General features: G+C 42.6%; 2 protein-coding genes across 6 annotated transcripts in view; one reads left to right on the top strand and one right to left on the bottom strand.

The window, feature by feature from the left end:
- Positions 1-7,457, bottom strand: part of cep170aa (centrosomal protein 170Aa) — a 63,027-nt gene extending 55,570 nt beyond the window's left edge. For all 5 annotated transcript variants that reach the window (XM_080848445.1, XM_080848446.1, XM_080848447.1 and 2 more), the window contains exon 1: positions 7,341-7,457. The gene's annotated coding sequence lies outside the window, so the exon portion shown is untranslated. The remainder of the gene's footprint in view (positions 1-7,340) is intronic.
- Positions 7,458-7,950: 493 nt separating this feature from the next.
- The window catches only part of sdccag8 (SHH signaling and ciliogenesis regulator sdccag8), a gene marked incomplete at its 3' end in the record, with an annotated part of 65,614 nt that continues 53,564 nt past the window's right edge, over positions 7,951-20,000 (top strand). The window contains exons 1-12 of the mRNA XM_080849363.1: positions 7,951-8,094; positions 8,442-8,585; positions 8,715-8,797; positions 9,014-9,127; positions 9,791-9,916; positions 10,224-10,328; positions 10,482-10,546; positions 10,887-11,078; positions 13,468-13,606; positions 14,663-14,815; positions 17,175-17,309; positions 18,964-19,080. Coding sequence (XP_080705489.1) covers positions 8,034-8,094; positions 8,442-8,585; positions 8,715-8,797; positions 9,014-9,127; positions 9,791-9,916; positions 10,224-10,328; positions 10,482-10,546; positions 10,887-11,078; positions 13,468-13,606; positions 14,663-14,815; positions 17,175-17,309; positions 18,964-19,080 — 1,434 coding nt within the window. The 5' untranslated portion in view covers positions 7,951-8,033. The remainder of the gene's footprint in view (positions 8,095-8,441; positions 8,586-8,714; positions 8,798-9,013; positions 9,128-9,790; positions 9,917-10,223; positions 10,329-10,481; positions 10,547-10,886; positions 11,079-13,467; positions 13,607-14,662; positions 14,816-17,174; positions 17,310-18,963; positions 19,081-20,000) is intronic.

The raw sequence follows: 20,000 nt of genomic DNA, 5'->3' as shown, positions 1-20,000 counted from the left end.
CTTTCAGATGTCTGGAGGTTACCTGGTTACCTGGTTACCTGCTACACACAATCTGTGATGGCCCTGCTGGGGATTCTGCCCTCTCCGTCTGTAGACTGAAAGGACTATAGAAACAAACGATTCAATCTCATGGGGGTTTGCATGACTGCCATGAAATAGTGGGATGTTTAAAAACCAGAGAAAATTTGTCTCAGAGTCGCAGCCCAGCTCTTGTCCATGAGGCCAACGGAGGACCGTTTTAGTACTGTATGTCATTAGAGAACCACGTCTAATCCAGGATGCTATTGTGGACTGTGTCAATACTTATCTTCAGACCTCATTGTTCTCACTTCTCACCGGCCACAGAACTGTGCATTAAATTGAATGGTTCTGTTGAAATGTGCATTGGACTCGGTTTTGAAGCGTCCCACGGGCTAATGTTCTGTACTGGGCTGATCTCGCCCCCCGTGGCGCACCTCTGTCTACAGCAGTAAAAACCCTTTAGCTGGCTCCAAGGTTACACAATAGGAATGCAGACAGAATTTTAGATTCACAAAGACCTTTATTCAAGATGGATTTATTAAATATGTCACACATTTATTTAACTAGAAAGGTGTGACAGACATTTATTCAACTTGCTACAAAGCCCCTAGCACTCCCAAAATCAAACTAAAATCAAATCTCTCCTTATAAATATGCATTCTCCATGAATTGCTGACATGGCAAAGGATTTGACATCTATCATCCTTCACCGCCTCCCCTCAAAGGGTAATCATTCCGCTGCCATGGTGACAATGAAGATGCTGATGCAATGCTGCACATGACTAGGTCCGTTTCTCTGCTGTGACTTGTGACTTCTCGGAGTGGTTTTTCCATGTGCGTTAGTCTGCTCCTTTGTCTGCAGCAGCAGACGTCTCAATTCCCCACTAAAAGCCATTATCGACCAATCAAATGAATCCACAGCTCCTAAAATAGATCTGAGAGAACCAAAAAACCTTGAGGCTGTCAAAGTCTCCACCATCATTCCCAAGCGCAATGCTTCTGATTAGCACAACCTGAATAACAAAGCGTGATCATTATCCTTTTAAAAAATGCATGAAGATTTGAATATTAGTGGGAGATCTGGAAGATAAAAAAAGCAATGAGCCAGAGGGGAAGAGGGGGGAGCAGAGGAGAGAGAAAGAGAGAGAGACAAAGAGAGGGGAAGAGAGAGAGAGAGACAGAGGGGAGGTATGGAGCTGATTATGTCTCAGAGATTCTACAGCTCCTGTCTTTTGTCTGAGCAGTCAGACAATTGACTTTGACGTCTGCACCAAGATGGCCTAGTTTCTTTCTTTCTTTTCTATCCTTTGAGCAACCTAGCATAAAAGATCAGTGTGCCTTTCCGTTTGATTTTGCATGTGTGACACAAACACAAACATGTCCTATGCTACTCCTGGAGAGTTTGTCTTTTTTTTGTAGTGCCAAAACACCAGGAAAGCATTCTCACAGACAGCGGCTTTGACTCCGAAAAACTGCATCCATATTGAAGCGACACTCTAAAGATAACCCCACCGAAAGCTGTGATGTCACGGTTTTTCGCAAGTTTCCACAACCAAAAAAAAAAATTGTCTGTTTTCACTGGGATATTTTTGTGCCATTTCACAAGTACCCCCTAGGGACACCAGCCCTTGCAGCAGAGAGAACAATGGCTGCCAGTTGGAAGGATACATTGTCCTCCTAGACTTTCAGCTCTGCTGACCGACAAACCTGCTTCTGAAAGGCCCAGGAAAAATCCAAACATCACAAAGAGGCAGTGGCCTAGAAACGACATGTTTAATGCAGAATACTACCTCAGCAACATCAACATACTTCACTGAATGTAAGTCACTCACATCCTTGCAGCCTTTGTTATCTTTATGTCTTCCATTACTTGATATGTGGCTAACAGGATGACAAAAGGGCTTCATGCATCGTTAAATAGCATAACGATGTCACGACATCATCAGCTTCCCATCTGGCGAAGAGTCCGCATCAGCCAATGCCTCCCCAATCACAGTGCAGTCTATTACTAATTAGCTGTACTTCAATGGATGCTGGTATATTTCCTGTGAGCTTTGTCTAATTCCAAGATGGCAAAAACATGAATCGATTTGTACTGATGCAAACCAAGCGGGACATTCTCTCTGTGTCAATCCCTACTGTGCAATAATTAAGCACAGAGCATCTCCTGAGGTGGCCAAAAACACACACGAGCGTAGTATGGTTTTCATGTGGATTATCAGTATGCTTTTCAAGGGCATTGCCAACGGAGAAAAAAACAAAACTAAATGTAATTCTATTCAGAATTCTAATAACTCTAAACTAGATAAGATAAAGCTGAATATTGTCATCATGAATTATGTTCTAATTATGTTATATAGCGGTAATTCAACCTTTGTCTGTACTGACTAGCAACTAAGTGACTGTATATAAGCAATAAAATAGTGTACCTGTCATCTGACACCTAGCATCTCAGTCTGTTTTGAGCCCTAAATCTAGTATTCACTGCCAATAATCCTGATAAAAGACTAAACGTATTCATAGACTTTATAAACGTCACAGTGAGCAATGGCTGTAAAATGGAGCCCAAAAATGGAGGTGCTGTTTTTCTGATTATGCAAAATCGGCACTTTCATGAGGACTGCCGTCCATTGCTACTGCCTGTTCAGGGAGAGAGCGAGATGAAGAATGGCAACATAAGCAAAATTTGCTGGAGCAGCAAAAAAAACAAAAATACCATATGGCTCAACCACCGAACTAGACAGCATGCTCATCAAATCAATGTAGGAGCACATGGTGCCTGAAACACAAAACCCTCAACTAATCCATCCCTTAATGCAGAAGCTTACATTAATGTAAAGATGCCGTCTACAATGCGGACGGAATAACATGTGGGTTCATCGACCCATATGAATCTCATGTGACCTACAGTATATATGCAAATAAACACTGAGCATGTGTGAGAAGCCTTGCGTCACGAAGCATGCATGCTCGGTGAGTTACTGATGACTGCCTCATAACTGACTGAGTGTTTTTAGCGCCTCTGAACGTGGTGACATCTTTTCTTGGAGGAGAAGTCCCTGTTGGGCAGCCATGTGGCAAGGGCCCTGGGGCAGACCAACGGCGCATGAGTGCGCCACTGACCTACATTGTGCACTTTGCCAAACATATTCCCCAAAGGCTGTTCCCTCACCCACCCATTTCTGCCAAATGCATGAAAACATAACTTGATTAGTGAAGCTCGACACCAAGACGAATGGTCTTAACCTCATTGTTCTATGACCACCCTAGCTTGCATTTCTCTATGAAGCCTGCAGATCATTCCTTACTGCCTTGTGGGACTGTAAATAACCTTCTCTGTTTCCTAATTTTTTTCCTGTCTTTGCCTGACACACATTCCATTTGTCTGTGTATCGTTTTGCACTGTCTGGTGTGTCTAGATTATGTCATAGCCTCCTATCTCCACTCTCTACTTGCCTCAGCCTATAGACCACAGCCTTCAGTATAGACCACAGCTCCCTCTGACACCTCCTGCTCCCTCTGACACCTCCTGCTCCCTCTGACATCTCCTGCTCCCTCTGACATCTCCTGGTCCCTCTGACACCTCCTGTTCCCTCTGACATCTCCTGCTCCCTCTGACACCTCCTGCTCCCTCTGACACCTCCTGGTCCCTCTGACACCTCCTGCTCCCTCTGTCACCTCCTGCTCCCTCTGACACCTCCTGGTCCCTCTGTCACCTCCTGCTCCTGTCTCACTAACTAAGCAAGCATATGTGACTGTGCAGCCAGATTAGCTGGCTAGCCTACTGCATGGGAGTGAGTGGACATATTAGCTGGCTAGCCTACTGCATGGGAGTGAGTGGGCAGCACAGAGTCGCTCTGTCCTGAGAATGACCTCACTCTACAGGAAACAGACATCTGGAACGATCCGGACACTGACCAGTTCAGCTGCTCACTTCATTCAGATCACTCGCATAACGGCTATTTCCTCCTACGCCGTAAAGTAATTACAAGGCTGTAAAGTAACACTGTTATTGATGTTAATAACAAATGTTAACACTTACAGCGTGTTTTAGAAGAAATGCTATATATTAGTGCTAGGCCACCGCCAAAGCTGACAGACAGCACAATGTTGAGCCCAGCTTCACCAACTCTTTCAGCTTTTTAAGGTAAAGTAAATGTTCATCTATCCCTGTGTTTATAGTCAGATTCTTGTCAAGACTACAACAAGAATGCACTTTTTTGTGTTTTTTTCTTTGTAACATTTTCTCCCGGGGAGCAAACCACAGAATGATAACACTTTCACTGCCCACCACTACGTTGCCAGTAATTCGGTGCGCCCCTTGGACGTTTGGTTCTAACGCCAACCCTGTCCTTATTTCTTATGTATTCCTTATTTGCTGGGATTTCCCCAGGGATCAAGTCGAGCCGTAGAACTGATGAATATGTACTCTAAGACGTGTCAGCCAGAGAGCGCATAAGTGAAGGAGGGGTTTATTCTAACGTTTAAAGAAAGTATATTAAAAAATGATAGTGCCTTAGGAGTAGCTCATAAGATGACTACGCCCCAAGGCCTAAACCCCATAGAAACAAGCACAAAGATTAGTCAAATGAATTACCTTTCAAAGGTTTCATTTAAATGTTATAACGCTACAATTATGTCAACTGCCTGTATACTGCAGCCTATACTGATGTAATCAGACTCATGTAAGCAATCCAATCAGCCAGGCTCTGACACGAGGAAGAGCTAAGGGAGACGATCCTGTGAGTCGGACCATCACAGGAAGTGATGCCATCTGATGGTTTATTTATCATGGGGATCACCAAAGCCTGGAGACAAAAATGCACTCCCTTCCTCCTCCTTCCTCCTCTCTCATTTCCTCTATTTTTTGTTTGTCTGCCCATCCATGACCAAATCTCTCTGGTGCCTTCTCTTTCGTTCTTATGGCCATATCTTGCTTTGATTCATGGACTTACGGTTATTTAATGACAGCCATAAACTGTGTGTCTGGTCATCTATTTCATGTTTTATGAATCCTGGAAAACAGTAGAATACTGAACCAATAAAGAAACAATATATCCTGTGCAAACACAAAAACAATGGTGCTACTTCTACTAATAATCCTGAGCCACTCCTCTGCAGTTAATGTTCTTTGTTGAACAAAAATATCTTTTACTGTTGGAAAAAAAAAACAATAGCCTTTACTACAGGGGGCAGATAGGGAAAAAGGAGGCTGCGATACAAATTCACTCAAATAAAAATATGTGGAAAACAGCAAGGGAAATATTGTTACACCCAAAACAGCTGTGTGTGACATAGTAGGCTCTCCCAATGATGTTATTTTATAACACACTCCGTCTGCAAAATACGACTGAGATCCCTCCCTGGGTTGGACAAGTGAGAGACTCCTGAAGCAGGAGAAAAAGATCTGAAAACAACTTCATGCTTTCACTGCTAGATCACATAACAGCTTTTTTTGAGAAAATACAAACTAATGACTACGAGCAAAACAACAGCTGGTGTTGTAGGCTTGCTGTAGGTCGAGCCATTGTTCTAAGGAACAATATGCCTTAAGAGAACTTTAGCTTCCTGTTGGCATGCAAGCCCTATAAGATTATGTCAACAAACAGATCTACACCAACTTTTTTTTGCTTCTGAACTAATGGTTACTTCTTGAAGAGCAAAAAAGATCAATCATATAGTAGACAAGTGAATCTGTTAAAGATCAATCATATAGTAGACAAGTGAATCTGTTTCCAGAAACCAAAAAACAGACTTCCAAAAAATGCAGTTGTGATCTGTAAAGACTGCGGTGGGGAAGAGAGAGAGAGAGAGAGAGAGAGAGAGAGAGAGAAAGGGAGAGCTCTGTCTACGATTAACAGTGGCACAGAGCCCAGAAGTTGAGTTCCTCTTGGAGGAGGAGACTGCACTCTCCAAGAGAAACGGCCATTTGGGCTATTTCATCCCGCTACTTCGTTAAATCTAAACAACGGCCAAAAGCCCTTTAGACATAAATGGGAGTTTGAACATGACCTGTAGTTGTCCAAACTTCAATTTGATTTGTAGACTAGAGCCTAGATCCAAAATGACATCGTCGTGGTCTTCCGAGAGCTGCAGCACAGTAATTATCTTGATTCCCCACTATCTAGGCTACTACTGGCAACAAAAATGAAACAAATGAATGGCGATGTGGATACATTTAAGTTGAAGGCTATCCCTTGAAGGATGTTCCAGTAGTTATCGTAGACTACTGCAATCCTCGATGCAGACGTATCATTTGGCATAGGGTGAAGAGGGTGCAGTCAATTGCTCGTTCTATGACCTTCTCCGCTCGTACCGTTTTCTGCTAATGTGGTTCCCGATCAAAATTATGTTTCTGGATCTGGATCAGGTTGTACCAGTCATAAATAACATTACCCTGCAGTTTTTAGTCGTGCAATACCCGCCCATTGAAAATAAAAGCTGTTAGAAATTGATCAAAGATTGCATGCTAGCCCCGTACTCCATCAAAACAAAGCCCCCTTTGCTCTGTCCCGACCATGCGATCAATGTGGTCTATTTCCATCAGCTTGTCTTTCAAAGGACCATTTTGACCGATTAACCTACTTCCATGTGTTTCGACAGGATGCGCAGGCTACGTGTATTTTTATGATTCTCGTGATTCGAAGCCTTTGTCGAGGGATGGGGTTTTGGCTCTGAGTCTGTGAAAGAAGCCGGCTTCTTGGCACAATGAAGAAAGACTCACACGTTCTCACATTTCGACAGACCGAATGTGATAGTTATCATACCTTTATAAATCATCGCAATTGCATTTCCCGGTGAATTGGTTTAAATGAAAAATCTGCCTTTCAATTACAAAACGGCAAACTGACTCATTCGAAATAGGCTCATTGATTTAGATTCTGAGTTATGTTACAATGTAACAATTGAGGCTGTAGGCGAGCTGTCATGAATGATTGGCCTATTGCTTCTGCAGACGGCTACTGACAATACACACTTTTGTTACCTTGTAGCAAGCCCCATGTTGTTGACATGGCAGGATAGGCTACATTTCGGCGAGGCTAGAGGCTATGGAATCCTTTTCCTAAGTAGGCTATAAGAATAGGTAATATGCATTAATAACGAAATGTGTTAAAATGTCCACAAATTATCTGACATTAGCTTATACTGGCAAGTACGGTTTTTGCTTTTAAAGAGGTCTGAAAGACTTTGAAAAACATACTGCCACATCTGATAAATCCAGTTGCCAGTTTGTGTGTAAGCTAACCGCCCTGATGTGAATGTTCCAAATTCAATATGCGCTATACTTGTTTCATCAAATTACTTTTGTATGTACTCACCCCTCTTTTTCACACAAATATCCTCGCTTTTCTTCAGCTATAGGCTATATCCAGCGTGTTCCCAATGCCCAACCCAGTCCTACAGTGCGTCGGTCTGATAATTGTCTCAGTTGCCCAGCAATAACGTTATTCCTAGCAAATAGCGGTGACTGCAAGCAAGCTAGATTGAGGCAACTAGGACATCCCCACCGCCTGCGTCTACACTTCCAACACGGCCATATGGGCGTGCACTCGCGTTGTGATTGGCATGTAACGTCGCCTAATTAGATTTATACAGTTGAATAATGTAAAACATTTTTTCTCCTAATAATAAATATGTGCAGTTACTTTTCGACGTTATTGTCCGTGCGTTCCTGAAAATATTTCAACAAAGTATTATTTCCACATTTGAAAGCCGACCTCGCGTTCTTGGCAACTGGCCCGGATTTGTGGCTTGTAGTTTTTTATTCTCCCTCCTGAGCTGACTGTCGAGGAAGGGACGCATGGAGAACTTCAAATCCCATAAATCTATGTTGCGTTTACGGAAGTTTGTGACTAGTTACGTTGCAACCGTTGAGGACATCTGAGTGGACAAGCAAGGGACCCAATGTGTAGATGCAGACTTTTCCCTGTGCTTTAAAATATTGCATCTCACGTAGAGGTGAAGTCATTCACACAAAAGGGTTATATATGCTACCTTCTAGATAGTCGACTATGCCATCTCCCGATTCAGACGAGGATGAGGAGTTGGGAACGTATCAGAGAAAACTACGAGGTGATGACAGTTGGCTAGCATACTCAAACAGTTTGATTAAGTTACCTCTGCTCGGTGATTGCACAGCGGTGAAACTTCATACACCATGCATTATTAATTGATATGCACGACACATAATCGAATTACGCTCATTAACAACAGTTGCTGTTCAGCAAGTCTCACAAATGAAACTAAGTTGTAGCTAGATACGTTACGCTATCAATCACTTCCACTGATGAATGACATTTGTAAGTTAGCTACAAACCGTGGACATGAAGAATACATGATCCCACTTAAGGCTAGTGTTTCGAACAAATATTTTGCGCCAGATACTGTAACAATCCCAAATACACTGCTTGATTTCACAGAAAAAGCTAACCGCAGCATCCAACAACTTAGCAGTATTTTGGACCGAAGTTCGGAGTCAGAGGGTGTAGATAGGCAGGCAGACCCAGATGCAGACTGCACTGCCGACGACGATTCAACCCATCAATTACAGGAGAGTGATGCAGGTAGGAACAGTCAAAGGTCTGACTACAGTGAAACAGTCACTTGATCAGGTACAGGCTGTGGAGATTATACTTGGTGTTACATTTAGCAAAAGCAAGTTCAAGGCTCAGCCCTATGCTCTCCCGTTGCAGTATCTCAGCTGCGGTCGCTTCTGCAAAAACAACCAAGAGAAACAGTCAATATCACTCCATCGAAAAGAAAATCAACGCCCAAGGTACTGAAACATCTTTTGCCCAATCCTTTAATTGAAATGTCAGAGGTCGAAGCCCCGTAAGTCCATAATGAAGATTACAATTGATTTGGGAATTGTAAACCCTTGGCAAAGGCTTTGGGGACTAACCTTTACACATACATGTCAGTTGTGTCTATGCTCAGTCTTCGTTTACAATTGCTGATAGCCTGTCTTGAACTTTCTCCTTCTGTCTGGCAGAAGTCTCCTGAGAAGTTGAAAGGCGAGTTGCCAGCCATGCAAGATCTAGTGCCTATCATTCACAATCAGTCCGATTACATTCGCCACCTGGAAGCGGAGGTCAACTTCTGTAAGGTGTGTTCGATGGGTGAATGACTTTGGCCGAATGAGAGATGGCCAGCCTTAAGGTCCTGACAGGGCTGCCCTTTTTACTCTGCCACTGTGTGTGTTGTGTACCACACAAGCTTACAGAGAGGATCCCTGGCTGAACCCATTCCAAGTGGAGTGGGTTATGGGCCATTCTGATTTACAAACAGACATATCCACCCACAGTGTTTCCCCTACAATGATATTAGGGTGGCGGCCCGCCCCCCCAACGGCCCCGCCCGCCCCCCCTGGAAGGTCAAGTAAAAAAAAAAAAAAAAAAAAAAAAAATTTTTTTTTTTTATAAATATAGCGCCAGATCACAAAATAAGTCATTTAAGGTTACCTTTACCATAAAACATGTAAAATTATACTTATTGACTGCTGTCATTCAAAGAAACACATGAACATCATAATTCATTTAAGTGTTTGTGTCCGTGTCCGCCGCCGCGGTGCATCGCGCCGCCGCGGTGCATCGCGCCGCGCCCCTGCCGCCGTCCCCCTCCCCCCCCCCTAAGCTGTAAACCTAGGGGAAACACTGACCCACCATGTAATGTAGTTGAACTTAATCATTTAATCATCACAAAACAAAATCAGCCTAATTCTGTGTGTGTGTGTGTGTGTGTGTGTGTGTGTGTGTGTGTGTGTTTACAGGAGGAGCTCTTGGGCATGAAACAGCGAGTGCGGGTGGTGATTGTTGAGAATGAGAGGCTTCACGGGGAGCTCAAATCCAAAGTGGTGGAGGAGAGCCTGAAGGAGCACACCATATCAGATGGCACTGTGAGTGCTGAGACTGCTGAGGACTATAGTGCCATACAGAACATAGAATATTGAACATAGAATTACTGATTAGCAGCACAAACAAAGCTACGTAATAAAGTTAAAACAAAATATATAGATTTCACGCCTCAAACCATCTTCAGCAGTAGTTTAGTCTGCATTGATTTGCTGCTGACTTACAGTCATTAATTTTAGGTCGTAATGTCCTTCATATGTATATTTGGGTAGTCAAGCTCAGATAAATTGTTGGCACATTTCTGTTGCTTAGCTTAATTCTTAACAGCGTTATTGGGGTGTCTTTCTGCAGATAAACCCTGTGACCCTGTTGAGTAGTCCAGAGAGGACCATGAAACCCAAACCCGTCCCCAGAACCGTTCACTCCGCGGAAGAGGACAAGTGGCGGAAAGAGCTGGTATGGAAGATTACACGTGAAATGTTATTTAGAAGGTGATTTTTAATTGTGTTTTTGTTATGTGCTTCTTCTGAGTTTTCTTACATGCTCTGTGTGTGTGTGTGTGTGTGTGTGCGTGTGTGTGTGCGCCTATGCGTCTATGGTGTGCATTAGGAACAGCTGAAGGTTCTCTATCAGGCTCAGCTGAAGACTCTGGAGGCGCAAGTGATGTCACTGAAGTAAGTGTGATCCGTTTCACCTTGGGCCTTGAACCTACGACCTTGGTGTGCAGTAGCAACCCATCTGTATGGGGTGTTAAGAAACACACACACACACACACACACACACACACACACACACACACACACACACACACACACACACACACACACACACACACACACACACACACACACACACACACACACACACACACACACACACACACACACACACAAAATGTAGTATGATGATTTGTAAATGTTGTATGATTTTCTTGTCCAGTTTTGTGCACATAATGTCAATGCCCTAAGACTGACTCAGGGGAAGATAACCTTTAATCACTTCCTGTGTCACCAGAAAGGATCTGGCGACCTCCCAGAGGGAGTGTGAGGAGGTCAAAGGTCGCCTGCGGCACCGTGAGACTATGATGGCGGCGTCGGCGGGTCAGCCACAGGTGGGGGGGCTCTGTCTGCGGTGTGCACAGCACGAGGCCGTCCTGGCGGAGACACACACCAATGTTCACACTCAGGCCATCGAGAGGGTCACAAAGTGAGCACACTGTTTTTTATGTGTTTGCATGAACTGTGTGTGTGTGTGTTGTGTGTATGCCTGCTTTATATACATTTTTAGCACATATCGTAGCCATATGTTGATCATGGTAGTTTCCTACTTATAAATGTGTAATTATAATGGTGGTTAAACAGTGAGTTCCAATAAAGCACAGTGACAGAAATAGGGATGTGGGTGAAATATATGGGCCATTCTACCGAATTCGTGTAATATGCAGTCCCTCAACAATAAAAACTATTTACAAAACAATTAGGTATTAAGGCATAGATATTTAATTAGAAAATGTTATGGTCTATATAAACCCAATGCATTACATGAGATAGTGATAAGCTAAATATATACAAAATCATCATTTATAGGGTACTTTCTATTGGGAAGTAGCTGTCCCCAACCCTGACATCTAAATTTCAATGCCTTTAAATAACACTTTTCAATTTTTTTAGATTTTTTTCAATGATTTAATTTCAAGGATCTTTATGATTGGGTTGAAACAGAACTTGGAATATTTAGATTTATTGTGGGTTTAATTTTTAAATCAATTTTCTATACTCAAAAAATCATGTCCCTAGTTTTCATGTCACTACCGAAACACAAGAGTTTTAGTCCATTGGCTGAGCCTGTGTTTTAGCCACGACTCTGCATTTTTGACCATGCAGTGACACTGCATCTCTGACCCTCATGGTTGAATGGTAAGTAGCTAAATCCCATAGTTTTTATATAAATGTGTTCCAAAGTCTGAAAATCGACGTGTAACCTTAAGAATTGTCACTACCGAAACGCATGTTTTCTTCAATTAAGTAAACCTTTTGGGGTTTCATGGAAAATCTTATGTTTGTATGTGTGTTCACCTCTTCAAAGATGTGTTTGCATGCCGTGTGCTTGTTAGAATTCTTTATTTATGCTTAAAGTTAGCTAGAATTGTCACTACCGAAACAGTCACTACCGAAACATATGGTAGTGACCTGATGATTTCAGTAGTGACAAAATGAAATGGTAAGTAGTTCAATCCCATAATTTTTAAATAAATGTGTTGTGTGGACTAAAGGGCGGCCCAGAGCACCTTTTGGAAGATTTTGGGAGAGAAATGAACATCCATCCAACAGTGCAGTCACTACCGAAACACTGGATGTCACTACCGAAACAGTGCAGCACTACCGAAACACAGGATGTTTTGTAAAAAATTAAGTATATTGAGTAATCAACTAAAATGTTATGATACTGATTGGATTAATGTATGTTCAATTTCATCAATTAACAACTCTGGAATCAATATGATCAGTATTTTGCATTTTACAAAGAAATATTGCACTTAGATTTTGATGAATTGTATAAATTGAACTTGAAAATTTGGTAAAAAATTAATTTTTATGGATTTCATTGTGAAAACCTTTAAGAAATATTTGTAAAAATACTCTTCAGAGAAGGGAAGGAAACACAATCTGAACAGGTCAATAATAATACTTTTTTACTATAGTAAATGTGATGTTTCGGTAGTGACAATTTTTGGAAGAGGAAAAACATTCCAACACATTCTGAAAATACAATATAAAAATTGACTGTTCTTTTACTAGATAAGTGTACTTTAGATATGGTACAATATACATACGGAGAAAGTTTTGGGAATAAAACATAAAAAAAATCTAAATATTTCCGACCTGACTTTGCACCAATTCGGTAGAATGGCCCATATGGAAGAGAGCATTTGACACTATTCATTTTATGGCTACATTTGTTAATCAGACTAATGCTAATTGATTACGTTTTCTAATTGATTGAAGTCATTGAATGTTAGCCTTCGTATATCTTAAGGTTACCACTTGTATCGTAAATCAATTATTCCCCCTCTTGAGAATTTGAGACTGGTGAATTAATCAGTATAGCCAATGGCAAGGTGAAAAAGAAACATTGATGCATATCAATTAGATCTGTAATTGTCTCAGTAATTGAAGAAGCGGACAGATGTAGATAAAAGGGTCATTAAATCTACATTAAGTTATACACAGTAAAAGATGCTAGTTTACTCGTGTTATGGGTTGGGGCGTGCAATAGCGGCCAAACCACTTATGCAAGTACTCATACCCAACAACCTAGCCTAAGCATTTTTACAACGGGGTGCACTGCAACCATTATACCAATACTTAACAATATGTAACAACAAAGATGCTTTCGTAAGCATTTCACTTGGGTTGTCAAGTGAGCACCTTCCTTCTTCGGTGTTTTTTTTTTTTTTGGATTTGCATGAATTTCTTTGGCAGCTCATGGAAATTGCATGTTTGTGTGTGTGTGTGTGTGTGTGTGTGTGTTTATCTGTGCGTGTGCATGCGCGTGCGTGTGTGTGCGTGTGTGTGTGCGTGTGTGTGTTTCTTAGAGAGCGTGATGAGCTGATGACAGTGCTGTGTACCCTGCGAGCCAGCCAGGCTGAGGCCCAGCAGAGGGAGTGGAGCTCCTACCAGCAGGTGAAGCAGGCTGTGGCAATGGCCGAGGAGGCCAACCTGGAGAAGACACAGGCAAGCACACGTGAACTATTTAAACTATATTGATTTTAATAGAGAAGACAGGAAGTAAGCAGACGCATGCCATTTCAAATCACCTTATACAGAAGATAGAGATAACCACACACAGACCATTTAAAATCACTTATCTCAGGTCTCTCACTTTAAAAGAATCAAAAGATTTACAAAAAATAATGATTTTAATGTAAAGGGATGTCTTGAGAGTAACACACGTTTAATCACATCTAGACAGATCTTGACTGTTAACAGTTGAGAAAACAATACAAATTCTAGTGAATATGAGTGAAATAGAAATTGTGTTGGCTAATCCTTGGTTCCATCATCTCCTGAAATGTTATACACTTTGAAATTGTATTAACCAGTCAGTAAGATTCCTAAAGACGGGCATCTCTAAAATAGCAATTACTTTGGATGTCGGAGGGTAGATTGCGTTGGACAATATAGTTATCACTTAAAGCAGCTTTAGATTTAACAGTAATGGGGATATCCCCACTTCCATAAGGTGGTTGAGCATCTTAATTGGCACATACAAGCCCTTAGATGCAAACAGACGCAGTGAAGATGAAGGGCACCTCTGAGACAGTCTTTGTGTTATGGCGCCACCTGTTGGCTGTACAAAGAAACAAGAAAGAACACTGCATTGCTTGGCCTTGATGTGGTCTAACACATTTATTCAATAATATCCATGACCTGCTGATATATCCAGATTTCCATAAAAACTGCATAGGCTTCTTGTAAAACGATTTGTCTGATTGGTTTGTTGAATTATATTCTCAGGCTTACTTTGAATGATATGTTTGATGTATTCATAATAGTATTCTAAAAGACCTGGGTTCTATACTTAATGTGAATAACTTAGTTTATTCCATTATGTATCTTAATAACTTAGTGGTTAGCCAACCGAATAACTTAGAATAACTAATAATTTGACACTTTGAATAAAATGCCTTGTCTTGATAAATACACTTATGTTAAGTAAACTTTTCAGTATGTGTGTGTGTGTCATTCGTTTGTGTGTGTGTGTGTGTGTGTGTGTGCTTCCCCTCCCAGGCTGTGGTGCAGTGTGAGCAGGTGCGGAGCGAGCTGGCTCGTCAGAGGGAGCGTCTGGAGCAGGAGCTGGAGGCCCAGCAGCAGAGGATCGCCCAGGCCAGAGACGCTGCACGACACCAGGCCAACAAGGAGAAGGAGGAGCTGGCCCAGACGGTGGGGCTCACACACATACACACACATCACACACTAACCGACTACAAATACACACATACACACTCACTCACTTACTACACATACATACATGCACGCTCACACACACAACACACACCCACTAACTACACACACACACACACTCACTGACTACACATACATACACACAGATACACGCACACACGTCAAAGACACATTCATACACACACACACACACACACACACACACACACACACACACACACACACACACACACACACACACACACACAACACACACTAACCTCAAACACTGACTAACTCTATATTCATACCCACGCATGCATACACACAACCACACTAACAACCACACTCACATAACTCACATAACATGCACTTTTCAATGACACTTCAAGTATTTTAGTTAGAAACTTCATTCTCTGACTGAAGCATAGCATGAAAGGCTAATGAGTTGTGACCTTTGGTGTATTGTGTTCTCCTTTGGACCGGAGGTCTGTCTTGCTCTTCAGAAAGACCTTTACAACAAAGTGAGATTAGAATAGCAAGGACAAGAGGGACAGCATGTGTAAATGAACAGAAATCTCTGCTATTTGAAAGCAATGTTAAGTGCCATTACTGTTGGTGAAGTGAGTGAAGTTAGCCATTGATTGCATCTGTTCGTTCTGTCATAGGTTATGTGTGTTTGCAGGGCCTGTGGCGTTATACAGATCATGACTCATTATTAAACATTTGTCATAGCTGAGTGTATGGTAGCTGAGGTGTTCCCAACTCAGTTCAGGAAGATGCCTTTGAACACGGCTCTGGCTCGCCTCTGCCGGGTTCTGGCATTGCGGCAGAGGCTCTGAATGGACTTCAGTGAGCTGACATTGATGAATTGCTTTGGAAATCCGCTAGACTGCACATGCAGCTACAAAGAAGAATGTCCTCAGCAGGCCACCGTACAATCGGGCAGCATTAGTTCCCCAGACAAGGCTCCGAGTAATTCAATGAATTTCGGCCTTTCAGGACAAAACTATTTGCCATTCCAATCATGACTCATTATTAAACATTTGTCATAGTTTTCTCTTCACATCAGTATTCTGCTACACTTCTGCCCTCTAGAGGAGATGGAGAGCTACTACACTGGTAAGATTCTCCTGTGTCTGCTGAAGATGTCCTCTGGCAATCACCTAGATCACTTGGCAGGCGCTGCATTCTAAGATACTAAAGTTACATATTATGTGGTCAGACGACTGTAAATAACTGTAGCTGTTTTTCTTGGGATGTGTAAGAGAGTGCACATTATCACACTGTGATTTAAAAATGTTGCCAGGATCACAAAAGCACATACTAAATAGCCTGGGCTAAATATCTGCCTGTTTTTATACCCATGTCCATATACTACCCAAAAAATAATTTGGATAATCATTAAAAAAAAACAAGTTACTTCTCAAAAAAAGACTACAAAAAGCGTGAAAATCCTGCTGTGTCTTGATTTAAATGTGTGGCACAGGTCAGCTTAGAGGCAAAAAAGCACCTTGAAGTGGCCTTACTCTTCTCTTCTGAGAAGGATGCTCTTTGCTCTTGGTGGCATTCTCAAATGCTGGCATCTGGCATGATATTTTATAACCGTGGAAACGCTGAATAGCCCAGTCTAAAATAAGAACTATGCACCTTTTGTGCTTTCTACCTGAAGGATCAAACAAACAGAACAAAAATGACTTGATGTTTCATTTCTACCCATGCCAGCAATATTAAAATGTGCAAGCCAGTAGAGTATCTTTCCCTCTCTCTGTCTTGGTAATCATTTCTACAGCTGCTCAGAGTAGCCATGGCACAGGACACCAGTGAGACATTGGCCTCCTGTTGGACTGTTAGCTTAAAGTGATGAATATCATGGACTCATTCAAAGCATAGTCTTGTACCACTTGTAACTCCTGTAGTCTCCTGAGCGTTTCTGTCTCTCCTGTTTAATGTTAGTGGAGTTTGGATGAGTCATTTCAAATTATTTGTATTTGTACATCCAATCCTGTATTGATGTCAAAGGTTATTTTACTGTGTCTTAGCCTTGCGTTTTCAGACCCTGTGCTTCACTCTACCTCACTCTCTCAGGTTCACACTCTCTTCACTCAAAACAAATAATCTGTCTCTCTATTTCACATTCTGATTCAATCAGTCAGGATTTTATCTCTCTGTATTTCACTCTCTCTGTATTTCACTCTTTTAGGCTTCACTCTCGCTCTAGTTCACTCTCTCAGGCGTCACTCTCTCCTATATTCCTATATGTATATAAATCATAGACAATAATCTCTCTCTTTTTTGTCTTTATCACTCTTTCTCTCTCCCTCCATCCCTCTCTCTCTCTCCCTCTCTCTCTCTGTAGGTGGGGAGTCTGACTCAGAGGGTAGCTGAACTGGAGGGACTGATGGAGAGGGGTGACAGAGAAAGGAGCTCTCTGACTGGCCAGCTGGAGGAGGCCTACAGGAAACTGACCAATCAGGAGGCGGACAACAGCAAGGTATAGCTTGTGCGTCACTTGTTGTGTGGTCTTGTTCTCCTCCTGCGTATCTTGTCTTGTCTTCCACTCTTCTTCTCCTTGAGGTTTATTTGTGAAGACACAAATGCAATTTTAATGCAATTAATGGTATTGTATGTGAACAGAGCTGTCCTGGCAGTCGTTTGTTCGTTTGTTCGTTCGTGAGTGAGCTGGTGGTTGGGTGGATGGGTGGATGGATGGATGGATGGATGGACGGACGGATGGACGGACGGACGGAAGAATGAATGAATGAATGAACGAATACACCTTTATGTTTGCTTCAATACCCAAGTCACCTACTTACACAGTAGTGGTCTCAGCTCACGACTGAAAGCATAACAGATGTGGTATCCATTTTTGTGGCACGCTTCTGTTAAATTGGTGGTCTAGTGGAAAGTTGAAAACATAGGATCCACTCGTTGGTTATGAGCTCATGAGGATGAGGCTTCACTCGGTCAATGGTCATTCACAAACCAAATCCCTGTGACACAAACAACACACATCACATTCGCTTCTGTAAAAACACGTCTTCTGTAAATACACGTCTTGTTTGCCACCTGCATGTCTGTCTACATGAGTTTCTGTGTTCATTAGTTCTTGCCTATCTTGTTTCACTGTGTGAGGATGATGATGATGATGATGATGATGATGATGATGATGATGAGTTTGCATCAGTCTCTGCCTCACCCTTCACATCACCTGCTGGCCCACATGATGGGACTTTACCCTCTCTGCCCCTCTTGAACTGAACACACACACACACACACACACACACATACACACACACACACACACACACACACACACACACACACACACCTCTAAAACAGAAATAGTAGCTCATGCCCCAGATACCGTCTGACCCTAGGAGGGATCCAGCTGATATCAGGGCCTTGTCAGGGCCAGGTCTGGGTGCTGTCTGGTGCTTCCTGCCATCTGCAGAGCCTCTGAGTGCAGATGGAAGCCAGAAGCCAGCGCAGGGGTAGAAACGAGAGCCGCCCTCGGGGTGCACACATGCCTCACGACCCGCTCCCAATCCACCTGCACACATACACACACACACACGCACACGCACACACACGCACACACACGCACACACACGCATACATGCTGCACAGTGTGACAGCTACACTACCCCAAATGGCCACCAGGTGGCACTCAAGCCCCGCTGATGAGTTATCACTAGCACATCTCCAAGGAAGGAAACAGCGAAAGAGTCTGCCTCATGAATGTAACAAAGTGAATAGATGAAGAAGTATCTCAGGTTAATATTTATTGCACATAGCTTGAACAAGTGTGTGATTTTGATTTGATCCATTCCGATGTTATTGTCATCTCTTGTTAGTGTGTGTTAGTGTGTGTTTGAGTGTGTGATGAGGTGAGGTGAGGTGAGGTAACTCTCATTCAGCAGGTGCCTTCTTCAACAGATGCACCCATGTTACGATGACATTGAAAGCGGAAGTGGTGACTGCAGGAATTCTTAGCCTGCTCAGTGTGTGTGTGTCAGCGTGTGTGTGTGTTTGTGTGTGTGTGTGTATCTGTGTGTGTACTCATGTTTATGTGTGTGCATGTGTGCGTGTGTGTGTTTGTGTGTACTCATGTGTGTGTGTGTGTGTGTGTGTGTGTGTGTGCTCAGGTGTGTGGGGAGCTCCGGTACCTGCTGAGCCAGGCCCAGCTGAAGAGAGAGGAGGCTGAGAGAGAGCGGAGAGACTCCGGCGCCAAAAACGCCCGACAGCTGGAGCTCAGCCAACAGGTGAGAGTGGAGGCACACAAGGGGTTAAAGAGGAGAGGAGAGAGACAAGGATAAAGCAAAGAGGAGAGGAGAAGAACTAAGTGCTTTAAAGGAATAAAGTGCTTTGTAGTAGTGAGAGTTGTTAAAAATCACTTGCCAGAATCCAAAATCTCCGAGATGGAGAACGTCCTTTTAAAACTCGCACTGGCTCTCTGGAACACGCTGGCTGCGTTCTTCACTGCCTTCACACTAACTCGTTCTCCATATCTCACACTAGTTTGGCTCAAATGCCCCTGTTCATTTATTTCCCGTTGAACAAGCGTACATGCTTAAGATCAAGAAAATGCGGTGCGGCTTGTCATTTTGGATCCATGTTTCTTTCCTCATTTCTCTCTGGGTTCCTATCATATGAGAATCAGTATCTGGTATTGCAGACAGCACATGTGGTTTTAAAAGGAGGATTTTATTTTAAACATTTGACAGTTTCACATGAACTCAGCTTGACACTCTGAGGGCTTTTTGTAACGGCTTTATTTTTCTTGTCAATTCCACTCTCTTTTTCTGTCACCTATTCAACATCCCTCCTTTCTACTGCTTATCCTCTGTCTTATTCTCTTTCTCAAATGTTTCTTTCTATCATTCTCATTTCTCCTCCTTTCATTATTCTTTCACTGTCCTTCTCCTCCCTCTTCTGTTATTATATCTCTCCTTCTTTTTTTATCTCACTCTCCCCTTCCCTTTCTCCCCCCCTCTCTCTATCTCGTATTCACTCACTCCTATGACGTCTCCTTCTCTATCTCCCTCTCTCACTCTTTCCCTCTGTATCCTTTCTTCCCTCTCTCTCACTTTTTGTCCCTCCATCTCTTCTTCCATTCTCTTCTCTCTCCCTCCCTCTCTCCTTTACTCTCCCCCCTCTCTCCTTCCATTCTCTTCTCTCTCCC

This window comes from Sprattus sprattus, assembly GCF_963457725.1.
Source record: "Sprattus sprattus genome assembly, chromosome: 12".
Taxonomy (NCBI): domain Eukaryota; kingdom Metazoa; phylum Chordata; class Actinopteri; order Clupeiformes; family Clupeidae; genus Sprattus; species Sprattus sprattus.
This window is presented reverse-complemented; position numbering and strand designations above follow the sequence as displayed.